At 36.5% G+C, this 21,781-nt stretch overlaps 1 protein-coding gene across 2 annotated transcripts in view; it reads right to left on the reverse strand.

Annotated features, from left to right (window-relative positions):
• Positions 1-21,781, reverse strand: part of XIRP2 (xin actin binding repeat containing 2) — a 74,383-nt gene that overhangs the window by 22,336 nt on the left and 30,266 nt on the right. For both annotated transcript variants that reach the window (XM_078451174.2, XM_060621452.3), the window contains one exon: positions 547-657. In XM_078451174.2, coding sequence (XP_078307300.1) covers positions 547-657 — 111 coding nt within the window. The remainder of the gene's footprint in view (positions 1-546; positions 658-21,781) is intronic.

Raw genomic sequence — 21,781 nt, forward strand, 5'->3', positions numbered from 1 at the left:
TTCATTTCACAGTGATTTTCATTCAAGAGTCGGTGCACTTTGAGAGATGCTAACTAAACTTCTATCCCTTAATTAATTAATTTTTAATTTGAGAGAGAGGGAGAGAGAGCAAGCAGGGGGGAGGGACAGAGGAGAGAGAGAGAGAGAGAGAGAGAGAGAGAGAGAGAGAGAGAGAATATCTTAAGCAGGGTCACATTCAGCATGACCCCATGATCCTGGGAGCCAAAATCAAGAGTCAAATCTTGAACCAAAATCAAGAGTCAGATGCTTAACCAACTGAACTACCCAGGTGCCCCTCTATCCCTTGTTTTAATGCATGGGCTCATGGTATAACAGAATATGTATAAATTAACAACTAAAGTGCACTTAAAATTTTAGCATGATCATTTTATTTTTCAAAGAACATCAGTGCCAAAATGGGGAAATAGATGCTGATGTATATTGGTATTAAATACATAAAGGACATTAAAAGCAATTGTTTACAATGAGGTTAGAATTTCCACACAGTTTTGGAAATGGGAAAGTATTGTGTTTCTAAGTAGTTACCATTTCTGTTTCAAGAACGTCACTTTTGTGTGCTTTGGAGGCTGCTTGTTCATTTCTTTCCATTTCCTGGCTGCTTCTTGAAATGTCCACTTGGCTGCTGTGGATCATCTCCTGAAAGGAAATGAATGAAGAAATACACCATGTTTTAATAAAAGTTTGAAAATGTTAACTTTTTTTTTTATTGATGCAATTTATTGATGCAAGTGACAGTCTTCTGAAAAAAATTAAAGTTCCTCAGTGTATTAGTTTTCTTGGCTACTGTTACAAATTATTACAAACTTAGTGATTGGTTTATAACGGCACAAACTTAATATATTTTACAGTTCTATAGGTCAGAATCCCTGAATGGATATCACTGGGGGTGGTGACAGGTCTTAGAAAGTATGCATTCCTTTCTGCAGGCTCTAGGGGAGAATCTATTCCCCTGCCTTTTGCAGTTTTAGATAGCGTGCTTATTTTCCTTGGCTCACGGCCCTGTTGCTCTATCAGGCTCAGGGTTTCTCACACTTTCATTCCTGATTCTCTCTTCCAATCCCCTGTTCCACCTTGTGATTACATTGAGCCAATTTGGGTAATCCAGGACTCTCTCCCTGTCAAAAGGTCAGCTGATTAGCAGCTGTAATTTTATTTGCAAGCTTAATTCTCCTTTGCCATGTAACTTAATATATTCACAGATTCTGCAGATTAGGACATGGGTATCTTCAAGAGCCATTATTCTGCTTACTACCCTTAGTAAGCTATAATATGAGAAAGATGAACCTCAAAACGAAAATGCAAATCCTTATGGAAAACAAATGTATTTTGTTGTTTATCAGCCAACTTTTCAGAAAGACTTTTCAGCCAAACTTTTTACAGAAAGACATTCTAGTCTCCAAGTTTGTCATCTAGTTTGATGACACATCCAGAGTTCAAATGAAGAATATAACCATTAAATGTAACCAACATAAACAGACCATATTATGCTAGTATGTATGTCTCTCTCCATGCATGGGGCAATTTTTGATTTTGGTTAAGTTATCACAGGTGACCCTGGCTGAATCGGATACTTTGATGCTCCTATTAATTTTGGTGATCCAGCCCTGTTGTTACTATAGAATGTGATCTGACATAAGTATATGATTGATTGATTGACATGATGAGTCATTTGGCATATTGCTAAAAATCTTAACTTCAAAAAATAAGGATATGAAGAGATTCTAAGAACACATGAATTTGAACTTGTTTGAAGTTGGAAGTTCACTTTTATCTTGATATCTACATGACCATCAAATACTGTTTTTGAGGTCTAATTTTTAAAAATTTGTCTTTGTAGAAAATAGTCAGGTGAGCCAAGGTCCATTATTATTCATCAAATATGAGCACTAATTTTTTTTACACAAAGTTAAATAGTTTTGAGCAGTCAAATTCTAATCCTTTAGACTAAAAATAAGTTTATAATTAATGAGAACTTAACTTGTTTCTTTTGTTTTTGTTTTTTTGCTAGTGGACTTTTTCCCTCTAAGGGTATTTGGTATACAGGGTAAACGTTCTGATTAACAAAGCAGCAATCAGACATCTGCCTAGAGATACATAGCATGATCCAATCTTATTTTACTTTTCTAGGAAGGAGAATTAAGAAAAAAAGTTTGGATATTCTTAAGGAAAGTTTACTTAATGAATGAATGACTAAAATCACAAAATTCTATTAACAAATTGATTTCATTCAACACTCTATTTGCCAGAGAATGTCCTAGAAATGAGATGGAACAACAAACAAATCATGTACTTTACTTTCTCAAGAGGGAGTATAGAAAATAAATAATCCATATCCTTTCCTTTAAGTTCAAATAATCAAAATTTGATTTAATAGGAAGCTTTGCATAATTAAGTTTTATTTAAGGAGATCAATAACACTGGGCTGTAGGGAACAATAACAATCATTGAAGGCTGCAAAGAGAAAAAATGCATGGTCTTTTCATGATCATTGTTTACAACTGTGACAAGCGTTTCCATCTATGAAGATATAATGGAAATATTCTTTTTTTAAGTTTATTGATTTATTTTGAGAGAGGGAGGGAGAGAGAGAGAAAGCAGGATAGGGGGAGATAGAGAATCCCAAGCATGCACTTCACTGTCAATGCAGAGCCCAATGTGGGGCTTGAACTCACAAACCGCAAGATTATGACCTGAGCTGAAGTTGGACGCTTAGCCAACTGAGCCATCCAGGTGCCCCTAAAGGAAATATTCTATGGCTTTCTTATGATACAGATTAAACAGACAATGAAAAAGCAAAGGACAGTGGGAACCTGAACAGTACCAAGATCCTTACTGAAGGGCACCATGATCCATTACTATAGAATCATGTCTCTGCTTAGTTCCAGGTGAGAAGCTACGGACCAGAGACATGCTTATTGGTGTTTTAAAATTGGAATTAGTTAATACCTACAAAAATCAAAATTTCTGCCTGCTTTTGAAAACTTTGAAGATCCAGCAACACTGGGTTCACATTTCAACATGGGAGTTACTTGCTGGAACAAAGTAAGTAGTGGTCAACCTTTTTAGTTGGGACATGTACTTTTGAGTTGGTCACTGTTCACATTATTCACTAATAAGTGACACCAAGTTGACATTAAAACAAGAACAACAACAACAACAACAACAAGAACAACAACAACAACGACAACCCTGCCTGGAACCTATAGAAATTTTAGCTTCTTATACTTGCTGCTAATCATCAGGTTGAATGAGTAGAGTTGGTGATTTGAATCTGTATGTTAAGACAAATGCAAGCACTGGGAGTAAAAAACAGTAAATAAATGTAATTTTGAAATATTTTGAAAGTTACCATTTTCTGGGTACTTTATACTTAATGTGTATCTACTTGAGTAAAAACAATCCATGCCTATCATATCTAAGTATGTTTTCTTGTAGGAGATGACACAACATAAAGAGTACAAGGGTACATAAATTTTGTTTAGAGCTGGAAGTTTCTACTTATGTGCTATTACTAAATAGAACTGTAATTGCTACATTAGTTTGGTATGTTACTGTCCATATATCAATTTTACTGCCCCCAGGTTGCTATAATTTATATCCAATCTATCTTAAAATATGCCAAGATTTTATTTCTATCATTACTGTGTTTCATATTTTGCAGCTAGTTAAGTTTGGATTTTAAATATGCCTTCCATTCTTCTCAGTTGCTGTGTCTACAAAGTACAGGGTTAGGTAAAATGATGGGTCATCATGATGCTCAGGAGAAATCAAATTACACAAATAAAGTGTAATAAAGAATTCTGGCAAGAACACCATACATAAATTCACACAAAACAATTAATAAAATTTGTTCCTGAATATTAAATTCAAATATAGCTCAGGCTGCAAGAGAGAAAAATGCAGTTGTTCACAGATGGATTAACCAGGAATCAGAAATGGGGACTTTGTACTAACTCCCTCCTCTACTGGGTATGTCATAATATTGGGTAAGTCACTAAATTACACTTAATTTTTTTTCATTTCATCCCTCCATTTATAGAAAAAGGAATGATACATGTCTTCTAATACTGGAATCTAAAGAAGAGAATGTGGCACAACCACAAAATAATATGATGTTTGCATAGCTCATACCAATCTAATGTTGGCTCACATATTAGACAAGTATCTTACAAAAAGCTACCCACAGGAAAGACATCACATCCTGCCTACCCAACTTACTATCATTATAGGAAAAAACGTCGTACATTTGTACCAATAAAAATTCAAACTCAGGAGCCTGGGTGGCTCAGGCAGTTAAGCCTCTGACTTCGGCTCGGGTCATGATCTTATGGCTCATGGGTTTGAGTTGCATGTTGGGCTCTGTGCTGACAGCTCAGAGCCTAGAGGCTGCTTCAGGTTCTGTCTCCCTGTCTCTCTGCCCCTCCCCTGCTGTGCTCCCTCTCTCAAAAATAAATACACATTTAAAAAGATTTAAAAATTCAAACTCATTCTAGCGCAATGAGTAAAGAAAGAGTAGGACCAACTTTTTTATGGTGACTCATTATTATTGTGACTTTTAGGAGTATACTCAATAAAACAAAATGTGACGAAAGTTTGGCAAAATAGTGCATAGTAACTGCCTCACTATGGTGGGGAAAAAAAGTTCATGCTCAATGCCAATAATTTAGCTATTTTACCCACCACTAACCTCATTTTTAATAAATCTAGAAATAGTTATGATGTTTTAATGCTATTTGTATCTTTGTCAAACAGACATAATACCAAAAATGTGCTATTTATGTTAGCAAAAATGTCAATGGATTCAAGGTTTGAAAGAATAATCAGTTCTTCCTTTTAAGTGATGAGCATAACAATTTCTAGTTGATATATTTTGTTTCTCTAGATTTGGATATATTCAAATTCAGATGTGTTTCTTCTGCCATGAGTTTTTCTTTTTTTTATAAAAATTTGCTTTAAAAATTTACAATATAAAATTTGATTTCCCTAGGGTTTGAGCTTCAGGTTAAGGCTTTTCTACATTCACTATACAGTTTTGAAATCACGACTCAAAAATTATTTTCTGTTTGAAAACTTCTACAGAGAGTTACGTATTCCTGCTTCTTTTTTTTTGTTGTATTTCCATCCTCTCTGTAGATATCTTTATTATCTGCCTATCACATTTTATAGCCATTATTTTATAATATGAATCTCTCCTTTAACTAAACCCCTGTATCCTCGAATCTCAATGTTTAGCATCTGGCAGACAGTAGATGATCCCTCCCCCCTTGCCCTGAAATATCAAGGAGTAAGTGCATAGGCAAATAGTCATATTTTTTTCCAAGAGTGTGAAAATTTTATAATTTTAAATCTAGTTTAAAAATTGAGATTCTGAACTTTTTCCACATAATCCTCTGATTTTATTTTTTAGTATTTTGGCTGACAGTCTTTGATACTGAACATTTCATAATTGGTGGAATTACTGAAGCTGATGTGTATAACAATAACATGTCAATCACTTTACAAAGTGTTCTCAGAAAGAGGCCCCTTGGTAACACTGCAAGTGATCCGAACATTTATGGATGAACATGGCAGTGCTGTGATGCCATAAGGAGTATTTGGCATCTTAGGAGGAGAAGCCTGTACCAAGAAAACAAAGAATGCATAAAGGCAACAAACATACAGAAAGGGAAAGAACCTTTAAAAACAGAAAAATATATTCTCAGATAGCTTTTTTATAAAATGATCTTCATGGTGCTAAATAGACTAGTTTGTATGTATGTATGTATGTATGTATGTATGGACGGATGTATTTATTTTTAGTGAATTAGTATTCACTGTGTTGATGAAATTGAAGTGTTGTCAGGCATCATCTAGAAACAGAATACATTGAGCAGAATTACTATGACATGAAGAAAGCAAGCTGAGATATTTATGATCAATGAAAGACAATACTTTATCCTAATGCAAAATATTAAAAAAATCTTTTAAGATAAGGTAGTGACTTTTTCCTTGGAAATCATTGCATCCCTAAGCATGTTTGATTTTATATAGCTTCACCTATGCATTTATTCAACTAACAGCCCTTGAGTACCAATGATCTCCATCACATTGTGCTAGGCATTGTCAGCATTGTTTTAATAAAAGTTTCTATAATTATATCTCAATGTACTTAAATGTCTATCAATCATCTATCCATCTATCACTGTATCTGTACAATATATAAAAATATATTCATATATTAGAGTAAAAAGTCTCAGCTTGAAATTCTCTTGAGGCAAGGTTTGTAATATATACAGGTGCATGAATTATGTAGTTTTATTACACAAATATCTGGGAGAAGTATTATCATTCAATTAATTTCACCTTTTTTTCACTGAAAATAATTATGCTTTTGTCTTATTTAGCTACCAAGAGCAAAACCTAACTTTTTAAATAAAAAAACACTTAAAAGTAGAAATATTTGACTTCAAAAAGAGGTTTCTGAATAAGCAATGCCAGCTTTGACTGCAAGAACTCTGACTGCCTCTTCTTTCCAAAAATATTATTTATAGGGCCATATTCCTGTTTCCAAAAATGCTGAAGATTCATAAAAAGAACATATAAAAGATACACTCTCAACTGGGCCATCAAACATATTTGTTATATAAATAACAGTATTTATTTGACAAACTCAAAAAGCAGGATACATATAAACATTCAATTTACTGTAAAGGATGCCCTCTAGAAGTTTTATGTAGATGTATGTTAAAGATATATGTACGTATACAATATTTCAGATCAACATAGACATAAAGCATCTTAAAACCAAAGAAGCACTAGGATATAAATAAACACAAAAGTATGATAAAAGAGGCTAAATCTTAGAGTCTCAAGGAACAATGAAATTATAAATTAAAAAAACTTGCAAAAAGAATGAAAATATTTTAGAGAAAAAAGAAAACCAGAGGTTACATGTATCTGTTAATTAATGCAAACCAAAATAAAGAAACAGAAGAATTCTACCTCTTCACTACCAACCCTCCCTCAACAATATCCAAGAGATTTATAAGCCCTGCCAATTCTATGTTTAAGGATCTCTTGAGTCCATGCCCTCTTTAGCCTAAACTTTTGACCCACTTAAGTTCCTTATATTTAATCTATTTCAGTAGTCTCCCAACTTTTCTTCTTCCATCTAAACTTGACCCCCTTTATTTCAGTCTTAGTTAGCCAGAAACATCTTTCATCAGTGCATATCTATTCATTTTACTCTCCTATTTAAGTTTCTTCAATGGCTCTTGATTGTCTTAGAAAAATGTAACAGTTCTTTAACATAACTTAGAATTTCTTTATTATCTGGGCTTCGCCTGCATCTCCAACTTCACGCCTCAGTTATGCCTCACTGTATTCACAAATATATCATACTCTTTTTACCTTTTGTGTAAGATCTTCCTTTTGCCTAGAATGCAATTCTATATTCATGAAAAAATTATTTCAAATCTCAGCAGGAGCATTCTCTGTTCTCACATGTCCTCCTTGACCATCTTTCATTCAGAGTAATTTCTGTCACCTCCTGTGTCCCAACAAACCTCATTTATATTTTCTATCACAGAATAATTGCACTTTAATTTTTGTTATATGTCTATTTCTCTGATATAGTGAGCTCCTTGAGGGCAAAATAATATACTCATCATTGAATTTTTGTGCCTGACATATGGTGGGTGCTTAATGACTATGAGCTGAATAAAACATATATACACACACACACACACACACACACACGGCACAGACTCCAGAGTCATTCTTCTTGAGTTAGGACCACGTTTGCTCACTTTCTTTGGGCAAGTTAGTTAGATCTTCAGTGGGTCCATTTCTTGTCCTCTTCCCCCTACCCCCAAATACAAAGGACTAATAAGGGAATAATAACAGTGCCTGTCTCATAAGGTTATTGTGAGGAGGAAGTAGGTTAATATATGTGAACACCTGGCTCATGAGTGCTACATTAGTGTGTGCTATATTTACCTAACAGACATTCATTGAACACTTACTTTGTGTCAGCTATTTACACAGTAAACAAGGCAAAAAAAAAAGTATGGGATGAAAGTAGATTGTCTATGGCTTTTCTGTGAATTTTACCATCGAACTTCACCATGAATTTTTCATTACAGAACAAAGCCCAGAAACTAAAGAAGAAACAAGTTCTAATACATACGTTTGTTTTTCTTTCCCCACCAGAGAAATAGTGGATTTGGGTGGTTTATTAAAAGAGAGATAAGCAAAAAGTGCCTGTGCATATTATGACTCTGCCAAATGATTCTGGCTGCTAGGACATGGAAATACTCTACAGAGACATGGCCAGAGACTGCCTTTGTGATCACCTATTCAGTTTTTCTATGGTTCATCTTCATGAACTGATACCCAGTGAAGAGTCAGTTCATAGTGATTTCATCTACAATTACTCATTTCTTACTACACTTAACTCTTTCCTAAAAGTCCTGTTGTATGACTCTCATGTAGACAATAAATTAAGAAATGTTAATATTTGTAGATTACATATCTTTTCATCTCATCACAACTCTCAGTTTCAACCATCAGAGTCTGACTGATTGAAACAGGAAAGGTAATTTGGTAAAGAGACATTGGGTAGCAGAAGTGGGGAGTGGAATTTATAGAATTTCCAAGATATCCAAAAATAAGACTTGGAGATTTTATAGATGGTAACAGAGCTGAGTAATGCTGCAGAACCGTCTGGTGAATGCACCCATGCTGCCGACACTGAACACCAGACACGTTCATTGCCAAAGCTATCAATACTATATAATGGATGCTGCTTCTAGAATAGTTATTTCTTGAAATTGGATGTAGCTGATCTCCTGCCACCAGCCATAATTAAAATTAATTCCAACACAGTCCCTGTTTCTGATGTCATTTCATTACTTCTTTATGCAAAGTCTCAGTTGGAGTATCTGATTGGTGCAGTCTAGTTCATAGGTCCCAGAATCCGGCAAGTCTAGGAGAATAAGTGTATGGTATTTGCAGCTTCTCTAGTGGAGGCCGCTTCTGCCTCATTGGGTAGAGGAGTTCCCAAGAATAGAAGGAATTTCAGATGTCAAAAAGAATGAAAAGTGCCCATTACCTCTGCTAAAAAAGGTATTATTTATGAACACTGAGGTCTTCTTAACCAAATGTAAACCAGTTAAAAACACAAGTATAGGTATTTACTTTTGACAACAGATAACACAGAAAACACTATTTATGTCTTATAATGGAATAGAATTGGGCCTGTTTCTTGGCAATGTATGTTCCATATGACATTACAAGACATGTAGGATGACTTTGAGACAGTACAATTTGCCTGCTAAGAGGTCATAAAGAGTTCATGGTATACAAACCTGCCTCCTTCTTTTACTATCTCTCTGAGTCTCTATGGCCATCAGTCTTGTTCATTGGGAGTAATGACATTTCAAATTTTTATGTAAATTCCAAATAAAAGGAAGAAGCCCAATAAAACAGATTTGGCTCTGATGCAAGCATTTCTGTTTGCATTTCTGTGCAAACAAAGCAGTGTAATTCTTATTTTTTTAAATGTTTATTTATTTTGAGAGAGAGAGAGAGAGAGAGAGAGAGAGCGAGCAAAAGTGGGGGAGGGGCAGAGAGAGAGAGAGAGAGAGAGAGAGAGAGAGAGAAAGAGAGAATCCTAAGCAGGCTCTGCCTGACATGGGGCTTCACTTTCAAGACAAAATCCAGAGTTGGACACTAACTAACGGAGCTACCCAGGTGCCCCAAAGTCGGTTAATTATTAATTATGGTTACAAATGAATTATTCTGATCATTTGGGTTTTCTTCAAAATAAGGAAAAATGGGGAAAAATAAAAGGATAACTAGTTGCAATTTCACTGGTAAATATATCTACTAGCAATATGGGGAATGGAAAGAGATTGAAGTGGCAGATAGGAATATTACATTATGGCTGGTGTTTGTCATCAATTCAAGTGACAAATCAGGTAAATAAGTCATAACTAATTTCAGACTCACTTAGAAGCCTCATTTGTAGTCTGCTTGGACAGAGAGTGGGGAACCACGGTAGGAGATAGATATGAAGGGCTACCATTGATTGAGTGTTGTACACAAAGGAAATGTGCAAGGCTCTTCACACTTGTATAATGTCTAAGTCATTTAAAATTCTACCATTCCTAATTCTACATGATGATTACACATGAATGTAATAAAAGAGATTGAAGGAAGAACGCTACGCAAAATTTTAAAGACAATAAACATATACCATGAATATAGTGTTTTTGTAAGAATTTCATCAGCCAGCTATTTTGAACCAATGTTTTTAACACCTAAAAGCAGTAAGTGATGTATTCAACTCGCTTATATTATGTGCTTAGAGTGCGTTTGAAGTAGGGATAAGAAGAAAGGAGAGGCATTATCTTCAACCAGTTAACTATGCTGAAGAACTGCACAATTCTGAGATGCCTTCAAAGAATCCAAAAAATAATCAACTGCAGTAATTTGTATTGTGCATTAATTCTTAAAAAAAAAACCACTGGGTCTTTCACTAAAATATACTTCCTTTTCACTACTATAGCAGGTAACTACACATTTTCCTTTCTTTTAGGGTTGGTGATTCAGTGAACCATCTTTTCTATTAGTATAATGTTGGTCATCAAGTGCCAAGACTCAACAAATAAAAAAATCAATGCCAGAAGTTTGAGGGGTCTCAAAATTGAAAAGAGGTTCTTATTAAAAAGGACCACAGACTATTTGCTTTAAGTATATGCTTAGTTTCATTTTACATAAAAAATATCAACAACTAATAAAAATTGAGCCACTTAACTCCTATAGATTTATAGAAAAAAAATCGGATGAAATGAAATTTAAGGACATACTCTTTGATCTGTAATGGATTTCCTCCCAATTAAACTTATCAATACCAGTGCACTGCAAAGGACAGAAAACCTAGCCACTTGCTGGAGGCTCATAACTGCAGATTAGGTTTGTTCTATAAGGATGGATCAGGGCAGATGAGACGCAAACAGTCATTGATAAAAAGGAATGACAGGTCTTTAAAACATTTCAAGTATAGTGGTCTATGAAATACTGGAAGATAAATACTTGACCACATATCTCAAGATTATAAGAAGAGAGATTATACTGAGTGTAAGTGCCAAACACAGAGCCGTGATTATTAAATGATTTAATGAGCATTTTGTGAGAAATGATACTGTGTCTCACCACTCTTTAGAGGAACAAATCAACATACTTACATTTGGTTCTAATATAGAAAAAGTAGTTTTGTGTGTGTCTATAAGTTTCTCATGGATAACTTTTTTACACTCCCTCCTCCCTACAAATTATTGCTACTTTTCTTTGTCTATTTTCTCTACTCAGATGGTATACTTTGTCAATATCATAATTCCCTCCACAGTAATGAAAAAGGCCCAGAAAAATAAGGACATTGGAGGAAAAGGAGTTGAGGGGAAAAAAGGGAAAATTCCTGTGTTTGATCCTCCAAAAGAAAAAAACAAAGACAATATAATTTGGGGGGACTGTTGTTACTTTTAGAATAATAGCACAAAATATTTATGATAAAGTCCCACAAACTGAACCCCAGCCTAAAGTACTGACTTCATCAAAGTTCCTCCAAATCTCCCCCAAATATTTCTAAACATCGTGTGATATGATGAATTTTAGTATTCAATTTTTCCAATTTGTACTCTGAAGACAATGAATTTCAAAAGCCGTAGCAGGATAATGTCTTTAGCACTCCTGGTATTTCCACCAGGGTAAAGAAGATAGTTTGAGCGCTTGGCTCCCCCTGTTGGTATCAATCTGGTGGCTGGTATATAATGCGCCCTGTCCTCCTGGTTGGGTCAGAAATGAAGTAGCCTCAGCTGATTCCTAAAGAGATGCATCCATGGTAGATGACTATGGACAAAGAGGGATAAAGAATAAGCACACAAAAAAAGGCTGTTAGAATAAGATGTAATCTTACTCCAAGTGCTGTGATCTTGAGATCTGCATGGAAGCTAGAAAAAATAAATTTCCCAAGCAATATCCCAGATAGTACCTCTGCAAGAGCATGGTACTCAGAACAGAATGTTTTAATGTCTCTTCCTTTTCTCAGGCTTGTATTTTCCCAGGTTTTTTTTTTTTTTTTTTTTTTGGTGGGGGTTATGATAATTTGTAAATTTCAAACTAATAAATGAACATGCAAAAGAATAGACAAGCTTGACTCAATCTAATCACTTTCAAAGATTCATGAGGATGGGTTTATTTTGAGAAATATTAGACCCAGAAGTAGAAAGAGCTAATAATACCTCATGTCAAGTGCTTACAGAAAGCACCCATTTTCATACAAGTGACTATGTGGAAAAAACATTTTGCAGCTTCTACAAAGTTCTACAAGCATGATGGTTCTATAATGTTAAAGGTTTCTTTTGTTATAATTTTCCTTGCTCCTCAAAAAATAGCAAAATCTATGAACTTAAAATTCTGTAGCTTGCCATTCTAACAATTTAAAAATAAAGCAAATTTAACTAGTATAATATATTGTTTCTATATTTGAGAATTCTGTTAAGTGTAATTATACAAAGAGTACATTTCTATTTTTAAACTAATATGAGACTTCAAATTGAAAGAGGGGCCACATAACTGCATTCCTTCTTCCAGCTTTCCCTCCCTGTCCACCACCTCCCATACAAGACAACATAAAATTCCTCTGTGTCAACATGTCTGTGTTTTACATCTTCATCAACATCACATACTTTTGGGGATCACTGGGAACATGAAACTCTGGGCTGTGATTTTGTGTTTTGTGGGCAAGGGGCCAGGTGACACTCCCTCAACAACCCTGGGCCCCTAGATAAGAACAATACCACTCCTTTTCCCTAAAGCAATCCCAATTCATTTTACTTGAAAGGAGTGAAGGGTGTATCTGTAAGTGCACTTGTCTTCTGCAAATGAAATTGAAAATGGGTTCTATAAGAACAAATAGCTTTACAGAAACAGAAAACCCACAGAACCATTAAGAAGAAGAGGAGCTGTGGAAATGGTACTCCAATAATAGGGGTAAACACTGCTCCTACAAATTCTATTTTGGAGAATGAGTAAGATGAATCGTAGAAAGAAAAGCAACCAAGTCAGGATTTTTTTAAAGCACTTGAATCTGTGCTTGCAACTCAGTCTTACTTATGGGTTTTTTTACTCACCACTGAGGCTCTGACAGCCTGAGAAGTAGTGCCAGGGCCCCCTCCGTATGATAAAATTGCTAAACCCCTCCACATCGCCAGGGGGATTAGCTCATTTAGTTATTAACAGCGTAATAAAGGATCCCAGGCTGAATGCACGCACTGGACAGATGCGCTATTTCACCAAGAAGACAGTTTCCACAAAGGACCCAGGCAAACATTTTGCCAATGTCTTCACAGTGTGGGATTAGAATGAGCTTCCCTTTATAATGATGCATTTCCGTGTCCTGCAATACTGCCACAGGGGAGGGAGAAGTGAATCCCTCTCTGTGCTACAAGGAGAACTCATAGACCAACAGATTCTGCAGAAAGAGGCTGAAATTGGAAGTTGCAAAGGGACCATGACTAAGACTTTATGGTCATGCCTCAGCACAGTTAGCAATTGCCATCAACTTCATTTGGGGACAGCAGAGGTTGAGAGTTATAGTTTGTGACTCCAAAGTAATGCAATTCATGTCAGTAGATCACAAACAATAGTCTTATTGTACTTTATGGGCACTCCTTGTGTCTTCAGGAAAGAACACACATTGGTTTAGTTTTGTAAGGAGCCAAACTGACTATGAGTAGGTTCACTGCATTATTTAACAGTTTATCACTTTATAATTAAATCCTGTGTCTTTCAGAAAATAATATTTGTATAGAAATAGCAAAGGCACAAAATGAAGAGATATTAGGTGTACAGATTGCGTATAATCCTGTAAAATTAAAATTTTCTGATAAAAGATGACAGTAATGAGTTAAGTCTCAGTTTTAATTAATTATTGGTACATTAATGTGGTGTAAGCTAATAAATTCATTTTATTTTAAAAGTTTTGATATATCTTTCCATAGTTCATTTATATCATTAAATTATTTAGGTTATTTTAAATATTCAAATATATCTTTGTATATACACAAATAATGGCATTTCAATATTGTCTGCCATTAACGAAGGAGCTAATGGGACTTGGCAGCATGAGTAAATTGGTTGTTTGGCTGACATTTATTATATTCACCATGATTTCCTTCAGCCCTTGCTTTCTCTGTTCTCCACAGTCCCTGCTCTGTTCTTTGACTTGAGATGTAGGCATCTCAAGAGAAATGTCAATATAAATAGGAGGGTCCTGCTATCAGATTGCAGAAGAGTGAGGTGGGCAGAGAAGAAGCCTCCGATGAGAAACAAAGAGGGGAGTAGTCATCTCTAGGATAACAAATCCTGGCCCAGGTTTGTACTACCATGTTCTTTGCTGCACATCAGATTCACCCAGGGTGGGTGGGTGTGCCTGGGTGGCTCAGTCAATTAAGCATTTGACTCTTGGTTTCAGCTCAGGTGATGATCTCATGGTTCATGAGTTTGAGCTCCACATCAGGCTGACAGTGCGGAGCCTGACTGGGATTCTCTCTCTCATCTTTCTCTCTGCCCCTTCCGTGCTCTTTCTCTTTCTCTCTCTCTCTCTTTCAAAATAAATAAAATTAAAAAAAAAAAAAAAGAAAGAATCACTTTTAGAACTATACCATTCCCTGATCCCTGACCACACACCAGAACAATTTAATCAGAATTACCTGGGCTGCCTGGGGAGTTCCAGTGTACTAACCTTACTGAGGTGACTTAGGTAACCTGAGTTCCCTCAGAGGTTCCATGGCCCAGCCTAATAGCGAGAATGATGTGATTCTAAATCCTTATCTAGTCAGAGAAGAGGTAGGAGGAAACAAGGGCTCTGAAAAGATGCCCTGCTTCTGGTTCTGGGTGATGTAGAAACCAGTAGACAGAGGACTCATTGAAACCCACCACCACTACATCCCTGTTCCCCCAAAGAGGGAAGCCGGGGATAGTAGCGGCTTCATAAGGAGTGTGGGATGCACTTCTGGACAAGTCACGCTCATATAGGCCTTATGGAAGCAGGGTTGGTTGGAGCCTGTAGGAAAAGCCTTTCTTTCTTTCATCCTGAGAAATACAAATTCTTCTGGAGTTTAGTTTGTGTTTTTGCTTTTGTTTTCATTAGAGTTGGTGCAAGCAGTACTCACTGCAGTTAATTTACTTTGCAACTTGAGCAAGGAATTTTTTTTTACAAAATATAATTCTTTTTTCTTCGATTTCTGAGGAAAAAACAATGGGATTCCCCCAAGACATGGGTAGGAAGAGAAGAGATGCAGATGGAGACGGAGTTAATGGGAAGGCCACCAGTGGCAAGGTGGCAAGGCAGCAGAGGCCAGGGCACAGGTGCGAAAAGCAGTAATAAAACGGGCAATCTTGAGCATAACAGAGAGGGTTTTGAATGCAAAAGTAGAGGTAAAAAAATCCATTTATAAAGTATGCATTCCAAACCCACAAGTGGATCAGAGATTGAATTTCTACTTCTTGCTGAATTGAAAAGGAAACTGAGTAATTAGTGTAGAGCAAAGCTGGTTTGCTGTATGGTGTCAGGAATTGGAATGTTTTGGTTAATAAAGTACTCCAGTGAACTGAATTCTGCATAAACCAGCTTGTGCAGGTCTGGCTGCTAGTGGGTTACAGACCTCACTTGGTTGAGGCCCTTATTTTATTGTTTGCTTTATTTAGCAAACACTCAGTCTTCTGATTCTGAGTCAGCATTCAAAAATTAATCTCATTGTGTTCTTTTCATTATCAAAGCTCACTCAGCACTAGGCCCTGAGAAAGAGTTGTAGAAGATAGTTTAAATGGTTTGCCTGTGGGAAATTTCTGTGTATTGGTTGGCCTATTTGGAGAAAGGTCAGGATGATTCCCTGGCTGGTGTCAAAGGGAAAGAAACAGTTTTCTGGCAAATAGGAGCCCTTATTTCTTAGTATTTGTAGATCTTAGCACTGTATCGTGAAACAAACAAACAAACAAACAACTACTTGCTATACTTCCTTCATTCAGACAATTGGAGGAGTGTTTCAAGTGCACAAACCAGAAAATGTCACACAGTAGGCTCCACCCCTTCCAAATATTTCCCTCTCCCTTCCACACATTAGCTAGAACAAGCTGAGAAATCACAGCCCTCGTGGAAGCAGAACAACTCAACACGGCCCCCACTCTTTCTCCTTTCCTCCTTTATTCAAGCAGGATATTCTTTTTGTTTGTTTGTTTTTCCCGATTCAATTCGTAGATTAATTATATTTTCCTCTCAGTACATCGTGTCACAATACCGCGAATAAAGCAGTCTTCCAAAGCAAATGTTATGTTCTTCATTTGCTCCCATTTGAAACACAGGCTTTATTCATAATGGCAACCCAGGCTGCAGCGGACCTGTGCAACATACGCTCTACACATACTCCTCTCCTCGCTCTCCCGGACATCCCCTCCTCTTGTCGTTTCCTATAGTGGGGGTTAAGCACTTTTCCTCAAAAGGAGACCTGCTATTACAATTTTTAAAATATGCACTAAAGTTACTGACTACTCCAGAGCAACATATGCCCAAAGCATTCAGAGGGATGTTAATTTTAAACTAATCTTTAATTACTATTAATGAGCTCCTGGGAAATGATTCTGTCTCCAAGGGCCAAATAACTGAAGGAAAAAAAAAAAAAAAAAGCTGAGGCGTGTGAGGTGTGAGGCAAAGAACAATGTCATTCTCCTTTGTCTCTTTACATGCACATAAAATGTTTACGAATCATATTCTCCTTTGAGAATAATTACCACTTGATTATGCTTTCTGGGCTTTAGTGGCAATACTGCTGATGATAATAGCTGATGTTTATTGAACGATTCATATATGCCAGACATTTTAGGAAGGATTTTACAAGGACCAACTTATTTTATTCTTAAAACACACCTGTTACTTCATCCTCATTTTATAGAAGAGATCAGATGTCTAACTCTGAGGATGATAACATGGGCTGTCTGGCTCTAGAACCAGCAGGCTGAAGCATTACTCAAGCTTTCTCAGTTTAAGTGAGATTACTTTAAGTTGTAATGGTTATTTAAAAAATAGCATACCCAATTAAAAGACAATATAAGACATGCTTTTGATCACAACCTTATGTGTTGATAGAGATCTAGGTTAGGTTGGTACTGATGATAGAAATCCATGACCTTGAAAAATTATTACGTGGCAGAAAGCTAAAGGTAGTTTTAAAGCACTTATATGAGAAATGCTTTGCAATGTGGACATTTTGCTGATAAAAAATATGTTTAGTCTGCTAGAAAATAATTATGGGTCACCTTTAAAGAGTCTAAAACACACAGATGTCAGATTATATCTGTCACAAGCTGTCAAAAATGTTTTCTGTCAGCCTAAAACTGTCTAGGGATTGTTCCAAATCCACATAATTTTACCGAGTGCTAATGTTTATGTTAGGATATTTGAAACAGCAGATATATGTAGAAAGACACACACTGTGTTGCAGCTTTCTCCTGTCCACATGAGACTTGGCCATAGGGAACAAAGGTCAGGAATACTTCACACTCTTGACATGGATTTTAGTGCAGCCATTTTCACATAAAAGCAATTACCTAAGCACTGTATTGCACCGATTACTTCCAAAATTTTTGGAGCTCCATCTGCTCTTTCCTACTTAAGCCACTTAGAAAACAAAACTGAAGCAAACCAAGCAACCCCAGAAAAGTAAAGGCTTCTAGGACTTCAAAATTAATAAGCACAGAGTTACTCAGTACTGCATAAGTATAGGGGACAGAAAACAAAGAAGAAATTCACATGAGAAGATGAAGGCCAAACCTTGAGTGTGAAAATATGTCACAAAAGGGGATGTCTTAGACTGCTAATAGGTCCAAGGTTTATTTGGGGGGCAGATGGGAATGTTGTAAAATTAGACTGCGGTGATAATGCACAGCTTTGTAAATATACTAAATAGCCATTGAATTGTACACACAAAGTGGGTGAATTTTATGGTATGCAAACTGTATTTCAATAAAGCTGCTAAAAAAGGGGGAAAAAAAGAAGAAAAAGAAAGTCCTGAAAAGACAGAAACCACAGAATGGGCAAGTGAAAATGAACTCAGAAAGAGATGATGGCAGTTTCACACAAAAAACACATGTATTCTAATACCTTCTCCAGCATATTTCAAGTCACCCTTTTAAGAATATGGGAATGGGGGCGCCTGGGTGGCTCAGTCGGTTGAGCGTCCGACTTCAGCTCAGGTCATGATCTCATAGCTTGTGAATTCGAGCCCCATGTCAGGCTCTGGGATGACAGCTCAGAGCCTGGAGCCTGCTTAGGATTCTGTGTGTGTCTCTCTCTCTGCCCCTGACCTACTCACATTCTATCTCTCTCTCAAAAATAATTAAACATTAAAAAAAATTAAAAAAAAAAAAGAATATGGCAATGGATTACATAAAGTTTCCCCAACACATTCTTTTGAGAAGCTGAACCCTTGTCCCATGCTTCCCTCACTCAGCGGGTCTGATTGTCCAGAGTGGCTCCCTTTTCTAATTTACATAAGGATACTCCATAGGCTAGCAGTGATGCTACTAACTTAAACAGAACCATAAAGCATGACAAATCTAGCATATCTAAATATGACATTATCTCAAATTTTAAATGTCTGGCAGAAATGAATGTTCCTATATTTTATACCTCCTTTTTTTCTATTTCAGAACCCCATTTAAATTTTTTTAATTTATTTATTTTTGACAGAGGGAGGGAGAGAGAGAGAGTGAGAGAGAGATAGAGAGAATGAGCAGGGGAGGGGCAGAGAGAGAGGAGACACAGAATCTGAAGCAGGCTCCAGGCTCTGAACTGTCAGCACAGAGCCCCATGTGGGGCTTGAACCCATGAACCATGAAATTCTGACCTGAGGCAAAGTTGGACACTCAACCGACGGAGCCACCCAGGTGCCTCCAGAACCCCTTTTGAATAAAGGGTGGTTGATAAAATAGTCTGATCAATCAGCAGACAGAAGGGATCTTTAATTTGAGAGACACTTTAATTTTCTAAACTTGTTTAGCCCCTTTGCTGATTTCTCAGACAAATGGTTACCAAATAGCTAAGTACCCTGAAACATCTGACTTCAGTACATTAGAAAGGAAAAAGGCAGATTGAACTTAATTATTACACCTTATAGGATTACTAATTGTGACCCTGACTACTGTCAGAAATCCAAAACAAATGTTCTTTCTTTTAACTCTAATCAAACTTAATTTTCAAATTAATATTAATTTTTACATGCTAAATTTTTTTTTTTTTTTTTTGGCCAGGGACAGATTTTGCAGAGAGATAAATGTCAAGTACTTTCAACAAGCAAAGACTGAAAACATCTGGGTGGACAACAGCTTAGGTAAAACCGAATCAACAATCTGCCTCTACCTGTGAATGTCCTCTATCCCTGCTGATAAGAGAAGCAGGTTTTAGAATGCATTTGATGGCTTTAAAAGTTTAAGTGAGTATCTAATACATGATTTTTCTACATTTTCCTCTCTCTAATCAAAATTGACATGTATCTCAAATTTCTTTTTTTAATATGAAATTTATTGTCAAATTGGTTTCCATACAACACCCAGTGCTCATCCCAACAGGTGCCCTCCTCAATACCCATCACCCACCCTGCCCTCCCTCCCACCCCCCATCAACCCTCAGTTTATTCTCAGCTTTTAAGAGTCTCTTATGGTTTGGCTCCCTCCCTCTCTAACTTTTTTTTCCCTTCCCCTCCCCCATGGTCTTCTGTTAAGTTTCTCAGGATCCACATAATAAGGATTATAAATTATTTCATTTTCTGAGGTACGGATGACTTTTTTTCTTTCATCCTCCTACAGACTTGCATACATTTCAATAAAAGACATTTACTCATTTATTCTAACATGTTTCCTTTATGTTATTTATATTACGTAGCATTATGACCTAGGTGTAGTCATTCCTCATGGAATTATTGGGGATAATTAGCATGTCTCAAAGTAGATAATGAAACTGAAGTTCAGAGAGGTCACGATAGGCCCAGAGTCCTGCAGATATTCAGCCTTTTAGTGTACGTTTTTTATTAGACTCACATGCATTAATATTTCATGTGCTAGAGCCCAGACTACAGTTTATAATAATAGATTACATTTGCAAGGAGCTTGTGTGTGTGTGTGTGTGTGTGTGTGTGTGTGTGTGTATCTATATATCCATAAAACATTTATATGTTGCTGCTGTTTGGTTTTGCTTTTACCCAGTATCCACGTATTCTCCCTTGATAACTGAATGCTGAGAACTTCCATTTAGGTAAACAGGTACAGAGGCTTCCACCAATCACCATCCCCTGGCTATAGCAATTAGTTCTAGGAAAAGCATGAGTGTTCATTTACAGCCAATTAGATGCAGTAAGATTTGTTCCTGAAACTTCTGGGAAAAGGATCTTACTTTTTCTCTGCATGTTTTTTACTATTATCTGAGGGAAATCTGGGTGAGAATGAGGCTAACTCAGAGGAGGTGAGGTTAAAAAAAAAAAAAAAGAAATATAATCAAGGTGATACACTGTGTAGTGCTTACAGTGGGCCAGGCACAGTCTTAAACACTTTACAAATATAATTCATTTAATCCTCTTAACAGACTTATGAGGTAGGTACATTTATAATCTTGACATTATAATCAAGGAACTTGCCTAATGTTATGCAACTAATAGATGAGGGAGTAAGGATTTGGACCCACTCTTAGCTACTATGCTATGGACATACATTGGGCCCTTACATTAATGGTAAGGAAATACATACTTAACAATGGGTTCTCAAGAAAAAAAAGAGAGAAAAGAAGGAAGAGAGAATGAAAGACTGTATACCCCTAATTTGTTGCATTTGCCAATTTCTCTAGTATAAATATTCTCACTATGGCTGATTTGAAGCTATTTACGTGATCTCATCTGGTTTGCAACATTCCTAAAAATTTAATAACCAGAGAGTTGGTGCAAGCCAGCTGCTCTAGTAAGCTACCGGAGCTGACACCAAATCTCCCTTCCACAAGACTGCATTTTTGTGAATCTGTGATGTTCCTTTTGGTGTATGCCACTTTGGGTTGGGCTTTGTGTCTCTTGCAATATGAAGGAGTCCTATCTGATTTCAAGTTTCACGGATACTGAAATACTTTCACGGAAGCTGCTCTTTGTCATATGAGACCTCCACAGTAACCTCATGAGATGGACAAATCACTCATCAGTTGTCCCATCTTAATTGATCAGAAACTGAGAGTTGAGAGGTGATGAATTTCATTTGTGTAGCACGGACTACATAATTTGCCAGAACTGGTGTAAAATGAGAATGCCAGAATTGGGTCCCTTGTTCAAAAATTATTAAGAATTTCAAGATGATGACAGCAGAACGTTAAGCTAAGTGCAGGGGCCTTCTGAGAATGGGGCCCTGAGTAATCACTTAGGGCCATGCACCATGAAGGTGGCTGTAGGTCTGTGTCACTTAGCTGGTCTGGCAGCCTCTAAACTGAGATCTTTAAGTCCCATAGCCCTTACACTCAATCACAATATTTCCCTGCAAAATAAAGGATCTGTACATAATTCATTTCTATGTGGAATTTGTTACTTAAGTTGTTAATTATAACTACACCTTGTATCGTTGATCAGTTTCAAGTAAACACACAATTGACTCACTTAAAGACTCCTATGTTGCAATGCCTATATATTGGACCACA

This window comes from Panthera onca, chromosome C1 (genome assembly GCF_046562875.1).
Source record: "Panthera onca isolate mPanOnc1 chromosome C1, mPanOnc1 haplotype 2, whole genome shotgun sequence".
In the NCBI taxonomy this organism is placed as follows: Eukaryota; Metazoa; Chordata; class Mammalia; order Carnivora; family Felidae; genus Panthera; species Panthera onca.